Source organism: Dermacentor silvarum, chromosome 5, assembly GCF_013339745.2.
Source record: "Dermacentor silvarum isolate Dsil-2018 chromosome 5, BIME_Dsil_1.4, whole genome shotgun sequence".
Classification (NCBI taxonomy): domain Eukaryota; kingdom Metazoa; phylum Arthropoda; class Arachnida; order Ixodida; family Ixodidae; genus Dermacentor; species Dermacentor silvarum.
In genome coordinates, this window is record NC_051158.1 from 27,612,735 (window position 1) to 27,626,804 (window position 14,070).

At 47.5% G+C, this 14,070-nt stretch overlaps 3 protein-coding genes across 3 annotated transcripts in view; 1 reads left to right on the top strand and 2 right to left on the bottom strand.

Moving 5' to 3' along the window:
* The window catches only part of LOC119453142 (zinc finger protein 709-like), a 193,547-nt gene extending 188,527 nt beyond the window's left edge, over positions 1-5,020 (bottom strand). Inside the window, exons 1-2 of the mRNA XM_049667594.1 lie at positions 4,665-5,020; positions 155-364 (exon numbers count right to left, since the gene is read on the bottom strand). Of these exons, the coding sequence (XP_049523551.1) occupies positions 155-364; positions 4,665-4,674 (220 nt within the window). The 5' untranslated portion in view covers positions 4,675-5,020. The remainder of the gene's footprint in view (positions 1-154; positions 365-4,664) is intronic.
* The window catches only part of LOC119453144 (zinc finger protein 425-like), a 204,268-nt gene extending 195,690 nt beyond the window's left edge, over positions 1-8,578 (bottom strand). The window contains exon 1 of the mRNA XM_049667595.1: positions 8,509-8,578. The gene's annotated coding sequence lies outside the window, so the exon portion shown is untranslated. The remainder of the gene's footprint in view (positions 1-8,508) is intronic.
* Positions 8,579-13,312: 4,734 nt separating this feature from the next.
* The window catches only part of LOC119453152 (uncharacterized), an 86,099-nt gene continuing 85,341 nt past the window's right edge, over positions 13,313-14,070 (top strand). The window contains exon 1 of the mRNA XM_037715161.2: positions 13,313-13,610. Within this exon, the coding sequence (XP_037571089.1) occupies positions 13,429-13,610 (182 nt within the window). The 5' untranslated portion in view covers positions 13,313-13,428. The remainder of the gene's footprint in view (positions 13,611-14,070) is intronic.

Genomic DNA, 14,070 nt, shown 5'->3' on the forward strand with positions numbered 1-14,070 from the left:
GGACAATTCGGGAGAGTTGGCAGGTATGCTAATATGTCCTCGGGAGCAGAATGTAATACACTTGAGCAGGTCGTACCAAGCTAGGCCGACTTGGCTATTTACCACAAACTCACACAGGCAAGCAAATGTAAGAGAAGTGCCGGTCACTGCCCACCTGAGGTGGAGATTGACTGATCCACAGTCTCTGCAGTCTGCACGCTCGTCGACTTGCTGGCTACTTTGAAGGAGCACCCAACAGACTCATCAACCAGAGGCAAGAAGCTGCACTGCGTGCCAACCTCCTTCTGACCGATCACCTTGGAGGGGGCGTGGCATGTCATTTTGGCAGTGATACTTTCAGCTAGGCTCGTCGCATTTGTGAGGCCTGCAGAAAATAATTGGAGCGATTGCAGTCCTGTTACAGTATCGAGAACACCACGTAAATCCAACAATAGAATAAAATGCCAGGGCACCTTACATTGCATAGCCGTGGAACACAACATAACCCTTTCGGTTCAGTATTCCTAAATGGCCCAACAAGGGACAATGCAGACTGAATACTCGAAAGCAGGGCAACCTTTTTCAGTGCAAGGCTTCTCCAGGACAGCAGAACATATCGCTTACTTTTTTTCTGATATGTTCTAAAGCTATGCAAAGCTCTAAATAATGCAAAGTGATTGCAAGATCCTAAGGTCATCGCCATCAGCCTATGTAATGTCCACTGGAGAATCCCAGTCAACCCATATCTTGTGCAAGTTGATACCATCCTACGCTTTCAAGTTTTCTATTTCATCACAGTACCTAATTGTCTGCTGTCCACGATTGCACGTCAGTTCTATTGGTATCCATTCAGTAGCCCCGGTAGATCGTCAGTTATCTGCCCTACACATATATGAAATGCCAAAGTGCATTTTTAACGCAATAGCATTCTTTAAGAACTTTACCCAGTTAGCAGTAGGCCTGTATGTATGTATGCATGTCCGCACCTAACTTTTTTAACCACCAACTTACGTCACTGAGTGGTCAAAAATGGGCTGCATCTGGCTGCTGTGCTGAGAGAACTGGGTTGAAAACCAACCGTCACTTGGGTCGCTGAGCATGTAACATTGGGTATGTGCTGCTCTTCAATGACCTTGGTGCCTCTCCCAATGATCTTCAATTACCCCTGTCTTGCATTATCTTATCGCAAGTTGTGCCTGCAAATTTCTTGATTTCATCACCCCATCCAACTATCTGCCGTCCTCGACTGCTTTCCTTTCTTTAGCACCTATTCTGCAACTTGACAGACAACCGATTATCTGCCCTATGCATTACATGGCCTGCCTAGCTCCATTTTTTCCTCTTAATGTCAACTAGAATGTTGGCTACCCTTATTTGCTCTTATGATCCACGCCACTCTCTTCCTGTCTCTTCAAGTTACACCGAACCTTTTTCGTTCCTTCGCTCTTTGCACAGTTCTTAACTTGTTCCCAAGCTTGTTACCCTCCAAGTTACTGCCCCCCTATGTTAGTACCCGTAGAATGCAATTGTTCTACACTTTTCAATGATAGCAGTAAGCTGCCGGTCACAATTTGATAATACCTGCAGTATGCGCACTTTCATGGTTTGTTGTTTCTTTATTAGGTTCTTTGTTGCTCGGGAGAGCTTACATACGTCTTTGCCTTTGTGCCTAACCTCCCACTTCAATTGATGCTTTTGAAATCAGCCTAGTTACGGTTTCAGTCATTACCTTGAATCTTATCTTCATATTCCTGTTCGAAAGCTGCATATTTGTTTGAGAGCACCAGCCTGAATTCATCTACTTTTCCCCTGACTGCGTCTATGTTGGCCTGCTTCCTTGCAACTAATTTGGTCTTTCTCCCGTAGACCTCACTAATCTAGGATCATTGACATTTACCCTACCTAACACTGCTACATTCTGCACTATGCTAGGTTGAGCACAGAGTATTGACCCTTTTCGCGGAGCAGTTTGTTCTAGAGAAACGAGACGGTGCATTCGACGGCTCGCCGCACATCGCCTCAGCGAACGCACACGAATACGAAACCATTACCACTTCCACCTTACTTCTGTGCAATCAGCTTTTGGAAATGCAACTGAGTTTTCGCTAACACACTCAGCTCAAATCATGCTGGATTGAATCATGTGGATTGAAGGCATGTGCAGTAGTTGGCTGCAAAAATAGTCACTGGCACGTTAAGGAATCTAATGAATGTGTGTGGCCACTTTCGCGGACTGCTGCTGCAACTGTTCGTACATGATTTCAGTACTTCGATATGTACGGCTTTCCTCGAGGATACAGAAACTTGCTCATCCACCAGCGTTGTGTCGCTAACCTTAAAAAAAAAAAGGGCTGCTGCCCTGGTATATCGGTAAGAGTGAGTAGCGCTCGTTAAACAATGATAAGGAAGTAGCGCCACTTCCTGTCCCAGTAGGTTTTGCGCACAGTATCTAAACACATTTACCCCAACTGGCACGGAAACTTGTGCCCACTCTTTCGCCAAAGTGTCAAGAATAAGTGAATGGGCTCACACTTGAATATATGTGCACTACATACACACAATAAATGAGGGTACTACACCAATAGTGCACAAATGGTTGAAGCTAAATTTTTCATGACGGTCCACAAGAGTAAGCAAGTTACTACCGATAATACGTCTTTGCTACAAGGTATTACAATGTACAAAACAGCTATATTTCAAGCCTTGTGCATAGCAAGAAAAAATCTAACGGAACTGAGCACACCCACGAGCGATTAGGCAGAATAAAATCAGATAGTGACCGTACTGAAGAACTTTACTGAGTCAGAAACGTGACAAGCCACTGCTTCAAATTATGTGCCAAATAAAGAACGAACAGCAAAACACACTAATCCCGATTCAATTCATGAGCGTAACGTTTGGATAGCTGGGAATACATTTGTAGCTCCGCTTTGAAAGGAAGCACCATATGCGCTGCTCGTGCAGTTTGGACGAAGCTTAATCACCTCCGAAAGTGCTTTTGCATGTTCTCTGAAGCTGTGGCCAAAACTTCGTGTTGTCTACGATATCTGCCCAAACGGAGGTTTGCTAGGCCGCGCCGGCGTCATACACATCCATTGCAAACACGGAGGCAGTGGAGGTAAGCAATAGACGCGTCACCACGTGATCAAACAGGTTAGCGCCCACAAGATTGCCACGAAAAGGGTCGATAAAATCCGTTTCATTTGTTTCCCATTAGGGCTTTTCCAGGTTCACTGTGTGTTATTGCGCTTCTGGAAGAAAGTATTATTAATTCGAAGGCGATTCTCCCATTATCTCTTGTCTACAATTTCTAGAGTTGATGCCATAGTTGCCCGATTTCTCACCCAAACATCCTCATAAAACTGTTCCATTTATTCATCATCACTAGAGGTTGTAGAGTAGGCTTGTACAACGTGTAATCTATATCTATGAAGTTTTATTACGTCGACTGCTACCCTGTTATTAATACTGTCGCATTGAAGTGACGGCTAACAGCTACGGTGGCACATTGCATTAGGCAAACCTGTGCCCAGTAAAACAACCAAAATTTAACAAAATGATAGCGGCAAGCACACTCAACAATCGTCGAAATCTGATCTGCGGGCCAAGCACATCATCTTGTCTAACCTTGTGCACTTTGTCGCAAAAGCTGCATCTGCTTTTTTCCTTGGTATCTGTCCCGGTGTTTGTCTTTGACGTGGTTTGCTACCGCAACACTCTTTTCCTCACCCCATAATCTACTACGTGCAAGTGCAACTTGCTCTGCTTTTGCTCCCTCTACGGCCGCCTCAAGGGCTAAGTCGTTCTTGGCTAACAGCTTTTATTGCAGGTTTTTGCTTGCAGTTCCGTTTTGCTTGCAGTTCCGAAAACATTGAGTCTTGTAGTGTGCCAAAATTGCAGCTCCTAACCTTCAACTGTAGGTCCCTGTAGAAGTGCTCGAATGGCTACTTCTGACACCATGTATCAAACTGATTGCACATGTGCGTTAGTGTCTCGGCAGCCATCGTTTATTATCAGCGGCATGCTTTTATGCAGTTGGGGCATGTACAGCGTTGCCAGCTTGCTACACGTTACACATTTACAATGTCGATCACGGATGCAAAGTTACACACGTAATATATGAACAGCGAAAGGAATGGCCATGTGTATAACAGAGCGATGAGCTGATTTGTGCACTCATACATCTTTAACTTTGAAAATGCTCGTAAGTGACAGCAGCAGGGAAGTGCAGTTGTTTACGTGATCGCTCACCATGCACACATAGTATCACATAACTCTACGGGAGGGGGGGGGGGCTCGTTTGCTGATGAAGCACTGATCGGCTGGGGGCCCGTGTGTCCTTCTGACGCATACCCCAGTCCAGCCAATCAGAACTTCAGCACCAGACTTGCACCACTATTAGACATGTCCACTAGGTGGACACTTACAGAATACCCCCCAGCTAACACAGAAGAGCAGCTAAGAAGATTTAAGTGAAGGAAATAGACTGTCCCTATGAGAGTGGAACAAATGGAAAGTGGTAACGCCCCAACTGGTGTGGTCAGCACAAGCAGTGAAGAAGGGAAAGAAATGCAGTCACGTGTGTGACCACTGCTGAGCACAATAGCACAACCATCTTGTGACCTCCACATAGGAGACGCATAACCTATAGTCATCTCATAAAGGTGGAGAAAGAAAAGACCCACGAGTCAGCATTCGCAGCACTACAGTTTAGTGCACATGGCGGGTGGGACGTGCCACCTTTTTTTACATGGCGACTAAACACACACCTGTTGCACATTACTAACAGTGGCACTCTATTGTTTCAACTAAGGGCAGCACATAAGAACTGCAGCAGTACTCGTCGAAGGCACGAATAGGTGGATCTGCGATGTCTCCGAGGCTGCGGCAACTGTTTCGCGCAAGCTGGCATTCTGAGATCACTTTATGCCGCAAACACGGTTGTTCTTACAAGTGTCAGCGCAAGTGAAGGTAATGGTTAGGTGGCATGGCCAACTTCCTGATCAGGCGCAGCCAGCCTGATGTTTACTGCGATGCCCACTCTAACCTGCGCCGTCAGGAGTGCCTCAGGGTTCTGTCCTCAGGCCAACCCTGTTCCTGGTATGCTCCTGGATGACCGTCTCCCCATCGTGCAGTACGCCGACGACACGTCCATCCTCGCAACTCTGTGATCCTCGCCTCTCACTGTATGTCCTACCACAAGCCAGGATCTCAGATTACCTCGCGGTAGAGTGTACTCATGGAGGAAGAAAAGAAACTCCATGAGAATGGTCGATGGGCCGAACGGCGCTCTGCCGCTGAGGCGCCGCGTGTGGAAAAATAGTGCGAGGGCGCTGCGAGCGAACTGAATTGGGGCGGAGACGCGCTCCGCGGCATATTCAACGCACTGTCGCTGCGGGCGCCGAGGCCGATTGCGCATAGTACGCTCTTAAAGTAGCGCTTTATTTCAACTGCAACTTTATGTTTGCACAATTTTGCCAAACATATATATTTGAGGCATAGATTTTACAACGCGACGTCTTCAATTTTGCTGTCGTTGTCAAGAGCGTCGTCTGCTAGCGAGCGCGCGTTCGCTACGCGGACGCTGGCGGACGCCCAGTTTTTCTCGCAGAACCTCTGTGCAGTACATTTTTTTAATGGTTTAGTTACTTCGGTGCGCTCAAGGCTCTTGACGGCCGGTGCCAAATGTAGTTTTATCCAGGTTAACAGCTGTTTTTACCACTGTCCTCTAAAGGTGACTGGTATCTCCGCACCATGAAGGCTACGTAAGAAAATTTTATTATTGATATCGTGTCATTTTGCACGCGCTTCTTGTTGGTGGATATTGATCAGGGACAATGATCGAAGAAAACAATCTTAGAGTGAAATAAACCAGGTTAATAACTGCGTGGCGCGAAGAATGACCAATGTATTTCTAGGTAATGAAATCAAAGGGTACATATATAGACATATATATTTACGATATATATATGTAAGGGAAAAAATAACAGGTATTCTAATGCAATAATTGAAAAAGTGAGAACTCCCGACCGGAATAAGCGCACGTGTTTGCAGTAACAAACACACTTATTAGTGAATACTGGAAATAAAACTCTCAGTCGCAGAAATAATATTCATAGCAGGCAAAACCATCTTATATATAATGTGTATGTGTGTGCGTGGACCCGCCGAGGTGGCTCAGTCACCTAGCGTTGCGCTGCTGAGCACGAAGTCGCGGGATCGAATCCCGGCCTCGGCAGACGCATTTCGATGGAGGCGAAATGCAAAAACGCCCGTGTGCTTGCGTTGTAGTGCACGTTAAAGAACCCCAGGTGGTCAAAATTACTCCGGAGCCCTCCACTACGGCGTGCCTCATAACCAGAACTGGTTTTGGCACGTAAAACCCCAGAAAGAAGAAAGATGTGTGTCTGTGCGTCTGTGTATGTGTGCGCGTGCGTGCGTGCGTGCGTGCGTGCGTGTGGTGCGTGCGTGCAAGTGTTATATTGATATACTGTACGACGCCGAATAGTCATTTCCGTTCGAATGTAACGCATAACAGCTAGCTAGCACTATTGAAATCTCAAAGGTGAGTGACTGCATGCAAGTGAGGACTGTTGTTCCGAATGATTTTGCTGCCGGAGAGTCGTGGCTGTTGCGCAGAGGCGCAGTTCCTGAGAGAATTAACGGACGGGTGTTAATAAGTCCTGCTCAACAAGTTCCTAGCTCTCATTCAATATAAACGCCCCGTTTTGGGGCAGCCTGTAAATCTGCTAACTTGATTCAGACAAGAATTTTTGACAGTCTCACCATGTTTTCAACCCATCAAAACTCAGTGCCCCATGTGGTACCACACTTATCTTCTTCAACGAACGCAACAGATCTGCACATATCTCTACGCGTATATGTGGGACATGCCGTTCCTTCAATTGTTTCATTATGCTCGTTATAATAGTGCACCGGATAACTGAACGCAGCCGTTTATAATATACAAGCTGCAGAGCATGAGCGGTCATACATTTGGGAACGGCATTACATTTACGCATGAAATATAGGATAAGGATAACATGTTTTGCTCGGAAAACAGACTCAAGAATAATTTATGTTGTTTGCATCCCCAGAAATAAGCCGAAGAACGCAGCCACCTGCTTTTTCATTTTTTAATATGAGCAAATACTTGAGTTTTACGTGGCAAAACCACGATATGATTATGAGGCACCCGGTTTAGTTTTTGCCACCTGGGGTTGTTTAACGTGCACCTAAATAGAAGTACACGAGCCTTTTTCCATTTCAGTTCCACCCGCATTCCGCGACCTGGATTGAACCCGCGAGCTCCAGTTTAGTGCGCAACGCCATATCCACGATATAGGCACTAATTAGGCTACCGCGCAGCCTTTCTTTCTTTGTTTTCTTTTTTGAAGTATCGACTGGAAAAAAAAAAATTCCACGTATGGCTAACTAAAACCGTTTTCGGCGCTCGAGGTCCGACTGCAATAAATGACCCAGTACCAATTATTACTCCGCATTCTGTTACGCGAGAAAGGCGGAAACTTGAATGGAATGTTGCACTGCAGTTTACTCTTTCTTTTAAATCTATACGAATGCTTCCCGTAAATCTAAGTACAAGGCGCCGGATGGGGCAGATATGCTTTACAATTGTTTGAAGCGGCAAGCAGGAAGGTTACATATGTTGCTTCGTCCGCGTTTCGCAAGACCTACTGATAGATAAACTATATGCGCAACAATACACATGAGAGATACATGCTGCTTGAAGAACGAGACAAATATTTTTTTCTCCAAAGGGAACCGTACAATAACATCGTAGAATGAAAGCCGACACTGCGGCCGCAATGCACGCGAAATCATCGAGCGGCATTAAAAAATAAAATAAAAAAGAGAAAGAAAGGAATTTATTCTTAAGGCATAAATACATGTCATATGCAATTATGAACCCCATTTGATCCGTCTGAACGCAAATACCAGCGCGCGAAGTCGTACGAATGACCCTGCCGAGCAGTATCGCCAGCAGTTTCCAACGGCGCGACCTTGATGCGGCCCAATCCACTTCGACCGCAGCGCCGCCCCAGTATTTTTCCACGTCGGGCGCCTCACTGCAAAGCATGCGCCGCCCCAGCCGCTCGTCCCACTCGACCATATTCTAGTACACTCTACCTCGCGGTTATAGTCTACTGGATTGTTTCAAATAAACTCTTCTAGTACACTGTAGTTTCAAATCACCTGAAGCTGTCCCCCGCTAAAAGCAGCGCAATTAAATTCTCGACCGCCCGCACCCAAGCCGTGCCTTCTAACTCTATGTGCGGCGTCCCTTTCCCCGTGGTGGCAGTCACGTTCACAAGCACTCTGTGGACTTCAGCCTTCATATTTCAAGTGTCGTCGCCAAGGCTCGTCGCCTATGAGGTTTTGTCTCCCGGGTGTCAAAACCAAGTGGCACCACAACATTTTCCCTCCTGTACGTCACTTCTGCGCTGTGTGGTCTCCCACTTAGCAACACGTAATCGCCCACATTGAAAGCATACAAAGAGCCTCGCTCACACTGCATCGACGCTCAGTAGGGCCATCAACGATGGCCTACGCTGAAGCTCCTGTTGCTCCCACGACCGGCTTCGTGGTTCCTCCATACGATAGAGTGAAAAAAGTGGGGACCGCAGAAGCGCCGCCATGTTGCTACGACTCATTGTTGCAGCACTAAAGATATCAAAATATTATGCATAAGGAAGCATCTACACGTAGCACGTATAGGCACCGACAACGTTTGAAGTTCATTCGGTATATTTTTCGGAACGATCGGAAGCTTATTTAGAAAATTTTGATGCGAAATTTACGGTGTACTAAAGGCTTTTAGCCTTTAAGGCGCCTTAACTAGATGACGCTACCATAGTGACTGACGTATAAAGACTGACGAAGGCTCGCATAGAGTTCCTCACTATATTACGTGGCGCGCCATAGAGTTACTATAACTGACTTGGCGCGCCTCTTCTGAATCGCATCTCGTCGTCTGCGCCTGCGCGCCTGCACAAAGTAGCATCATGGCTGCGCCCATGCGGTTCCCGATTTCAATACATGGGCGCTATGGGGAGCTTTTCCTCTATAGTAGGTTATATTAACTCTATGGCTATATTAACTCTAACACGCGCGACCTTCCGCTCGAGGCACCTTGCGTGTATTCGCGGGCTTCTTTCACGCTCAGAAAAACGCTTTTATGTAGCACGTGTTGAGAAACAGAAAGCTGTATCGGGAGTTTTTATTGCGAGAGCAATTATATGGACACTTCAACCGGATTTCTGCCGTCGGCGTCGCCGTGAGGTTCCGTATAAAGTTCAAGGGCGATAAAATCGTCGCCGCGCGCCGTATGCGCAAGTGATAGCGCGCGGGGGACTCGTGCTATCACGGAGAGCGAACGCACGGCAGAAAGCAAACGCGACCGTCGCGCGAAAGGCCGTGGGGGTATGGGAGTGAGGGAGGCGAGGCGACGCTGTGCGGAGGCACCGAATGCGTATCTTGCAACCGGGCGCAAGGGGAACTGGCCACTCAATCTCCAACGCGAAAGCAAGAAAGCGGGAAGGCAGCGCGGGAGGGAGGGAGGGGGGCAGCTTTACTCTGCCAACAACTGGGCTTCTACTTTGCCCGCTTGTCGCGGTCGCCCTGCACCGTTTCTTATCTCCACACGGCTCTGACCTTTGTATGCGCTGTGCATTCGCCGCTCAGTTTCCGTTGAAGCGATAGATCACACGAACCTTCGCCCGCTGCGGCGGCTGTGCTTGCTGCCAGCGTTTTGACAGTCGTTGTTTGCGGTCATTCAGTGTGATCTATTCATGTTTGCTTGTGCGCGCTGACACCACGCTTGTTAATTTAGTTAGTAAGCGAATGTGTCCAAGTTTATGCAGCCGATAAAACTACTATCCCTACTCCGAATAGCTCTCTACTAATTTGCTATCGCTTCGCCTTTCGGGCGAAACAGTGACATCTTTATGTTGCTCTACAATTTTTTCATTGACACTTTTCACCTAATTATAATATTCGAGAAGTTGATTAATTATCACTAATTATGTAATTAGGCGGAATGCAAAATATTATCTCAGTATCTCCAAGCGACGGAAATTATCTTGGTTCTGCCTTCACTGTCCCTAAACCCCAATGCTTTGAAAAAATCAGCCCCGTTGCTTTGCACTGTAGGGTTAAGCGCTTTACAGAAAAGTATGAGGTGTTCAGCCATTTCCTCTTCTCCACATGAACTGCACAACGTATCTATACATTGGTACTTGACTCGGTACATCTTAGTCCGCAATACTCCCGTCCTGGCTTTTCATAGATATTTTTTTTGGCAATAATTCTTGCATGAAAGTTCTGTATGCTCCCAGTGCTGATTTCGTCTGCATCCCTGTTTTCCACAGACCCCTCTCGGTTTCTTTAACCTTTTTCTTAACCGCTGTTCCTGGTTTGCACCCCTCCTGCAGTCCAAATATTTGATTGACAAGTTTTCTGGTCAGCTTCCTCCATTTTGTATCAACATTCCTCATGTACAAAGTAACTGAAAACTCTCCTTGCCCACCGCTTTTCTGCCATCTCTCTCAATCGCTCCTCAAATTCTATCTTGCTGCTGGCTTCCCTGCCCTCGAATGACGTCCATCCCATGTCACCCTGTACCCCCTGATTTGGTGTATTTCCGTGTGCTCCCAGAGCCAGTCTACCTACCCCTCGCTGCTTAACTTCCAACCTTGCTCGAACCTCTGATCTCATGCACAGGATCGCATTGCCGAAAGTCAAACTAGGGACCATCACCCCTTTCCAAATCCCTCTCACCACTTCGTACCTATTGTAATTCCACAGTGCCCTATTTTTCATCACAGCTGCATTTCTGCTACCTTTAGCCGTTAAATATTTTTCATGTTCTGTTAGGTACTCAGCCCCATTGTTTATTCACACTCCAAGATATTTGTACTTATCCACCACCTCCAGCGTAACCTCCTGTACCCTATGCTCGCTGCCCTGATTATCATTGAAAATCATGACTGCCGATTTTTCTTTACTAAACTTCAAACCTAAGCTACCTCCCTCTTTACCATAGATGCATGTCCATTAATATCTGCAAGTCTTCCTTGTTGTCAGCCATAAGTACAATGTGATCCGCGTACATCAGTCCTGGTAATGACATTTTAATCCATTCTCCTTGCTTGAAAAAGGAAAGGTTGAAGCCAAGTCCGCTCCTCTCTAATTTTTCTCTAATCCTTGTAAATACAGCATGAACAACAGAGGTGACAGAGGGCACCCCTGCCTAAGCCCCTGCTGTATCTCTATAGCCTCAGATACCTTGTTTTCCCATTTTATAAGCACCTTGTTACTTTTATAGATATCGTTTAAAAGTTTACTTACTCCATCTTCCACATATAGAGTGCCCGGTATGTCCCACAAATCTTTTGGATTACACTGTCATAGGCTCCCTTGATATCCAGAAATGCGAGCGATATAGGGGCCTGTGCTCCTTTTCTGCTATTTCAATACACTGCATCAATGAGAACAGATTATCTTCTAACCTTCTTTGTTTTCGGAACCCATTTTGTAGTTCCCCCAGCACCTCCTCGCTCTCCACCCATGCCTGCAGTCTGTCCTTTATAATCTGCATCACCACCCTGTAAACCACTGACGTCACTGTTATGGGACGGTAGTTGTTTATGTCGGCTTTGTCCCCCTTTCCCTTATATATCATGCTCATCCTGCTCAGTCTCCACCCGTCAGGGGCTTTACCGTCCATTATCATTTTGCTCACTGCCTCTCTTAATGCTTTCTTATATTTTGGGCCCAATGTCTTTGGGAACGGAGGAGGAGGGAAGTGGATGGCGCTACTTTTATAAATATAGTTAGGGGTAGGCGCGACCAGCGCGATCGAGGCGCGATATCGACAGTGGCGCCGCCTGCGTCGGGCCTGCCGTGGCAGGCGACAGCTAACGCGCTACCAGAGGAAATCCGAGGAAAACTTCGATCGCGCCCTGCGGAGACGTTTTTGAGGCGCGATTTTGCTTCGTCAGTCAGTAACTGGTCTTAATAATGCCGTTTTGGAAGTAGCAACGCGACGATGCGAGACGGCGCAAATATCAAGTGTGCAGCAAGCGTTTGCGCACGCCGGATGGTAAACAAAAAAAGCCTTTTGCCCTCGCCTTGTCGGTTGCGGCAACTTAAGGCGCAGCAGCATGCCATCACAACAAAGTTCTTGTCCCTAACACGTTTGATCCGTTTGTGCGTACAGCACTTTCGTCGCACAGGCCCGAGAATGGCAGTCGGAGCGCGCTGGAAAGAAAAAAATATACAAAAGCGCGACGCGAACTTCCACGTGACACGGATTGCCCAATGGGGGAGCGGAGGAGGCTGGGGCGACAGGAGGCGGCTAAGAGAGGGCGAGGAGGAAGCGCCGGGGTGAGCGCGGTGGCGGCAAGATCGAAGAATGGCGCTACATTTATAAATATAGGAGTTTTAGGGCCCATTCACACTTGCGACTAGGCGAGGTCGCGCGACCAAGTTGGTCGCTAAGCGACCAGTCGCAAGTAGTCGCAAATGGTCGCTTTTCTCGAAATGCGACCGTTTCGGGCCAGTCGCTCACTGCTCGATTTTTCAGTCGCGCGACCGCAGTCGCAGAACAGCTGAACCAATCAGATGCGAAGGAACAGGACGTCCGTATACGCAGACGCTTATTTTACGCGGCGATGACATTTCAAGTAGACGTGAAAGGCATATCGTGATACATTTCGGTTTAGCGACTCGTCGGTCGCATTTGTGTGTGAACATCGTTCGTCTTGAGTAGTTTTCTGGTCGCCAGTCGCAATTGGTCGCGCGACCTCGCCTAGTCGCAAGTGTGAATGGGCCCTTAGCCGGGAGCAGCCGGCAGCGCGCTGTCCGCCGGCGGAGAGCGCGAGCTCACGCCGGCGTCCCTGGAAAAAAAAAAAAAAAAAAAAAAAAAAAAAAAACACGCCGGCGTAGGGGCGTAGGTTTCAGCGCCGCTGACGCCACGCTAAAATTTGCAGCTCTCTAGCAAATTTTTGTACTAAAACAAACTGACCAGCGACAAAAAGCCCCATAAGGTGACTCGCATGATCTCGGAACAGCGATAAAGAAACGACTTGACCACGCGCGGTCGGCAAGGTGTCGTCTGCTCGCGACAAGCTGCTCGGCTCCCGGCCGCCGCGCGCCGGGATGTTTACAAGGATCGCCCGTCAGAGGCGCTCGCCTACCTACCGGTGGGGGAGACAAAAATCCGAGGGTAGGGCAGCGAGTTCGCGGCTCATTTTCCAGGCATAGGAGGCGTCGGTTCAACACACTTCCCCATTCTAGCCACTGTAGCCTACGCTTCACGCGGAGTGGCTATTATTGGCTACAAAGTAATTAAGGAACATGTTTAATATAATATTATCTCACCCGTAGCGCAAGTAAGCCTGTCCCGTTTAAAAGAATTATGACCGGTAGATGCAAAGTAACGACTCTACGTTGCCTGCAATCGTTGAAAGTTGCTGTTCTCGTCCGCTGCAACTTTGCCGGTCTCAAACAAACATGGCCGCGCTCATGTGGTCCTCGCGCAGAGCCGTGATCGCTGCTGCGCGGCGATTTGGCGTCGCTGGCACTCAGAAAAGGCACAAGTATATCGTTCTGTAAGTGTCCGCAAGCCTTTACACAATGCATTCTCGTGGGCTAAAGCGAACCCCTGACCAGAGCTTACTGAGCGTCAGTACGCTGAAGAAAACCAACGCAGTTTCGCCCAGTTTCGCCTCCGCTTGTCTCCGAAGAAAGCGAAAACGAATACCGCCGCGTTTAGCGAACGCTAGAACCAATCGTTATGCTTAATTAATTACCTTGTCTCTGTGATGGGATGTGTGCGTGCAAGCTTGCGTGTTTATAGGCTCTCAGTTTAACCCACTCAAAGTATACACGATCGCCCAGAAAGGACAAATTGGTGAAACTGCTCACAAACACTCACCTACCGGCCTTTGCTTAGGCATTGCCTATGGCTCAGCGACTCGAGTGAACGTGTTTTCCACTGGCTTACAGGACGTAAGAATTAGCCGATGTCTTTTGCAGTGTGGACACGGATTGTCGTTATTAGCAATGTCA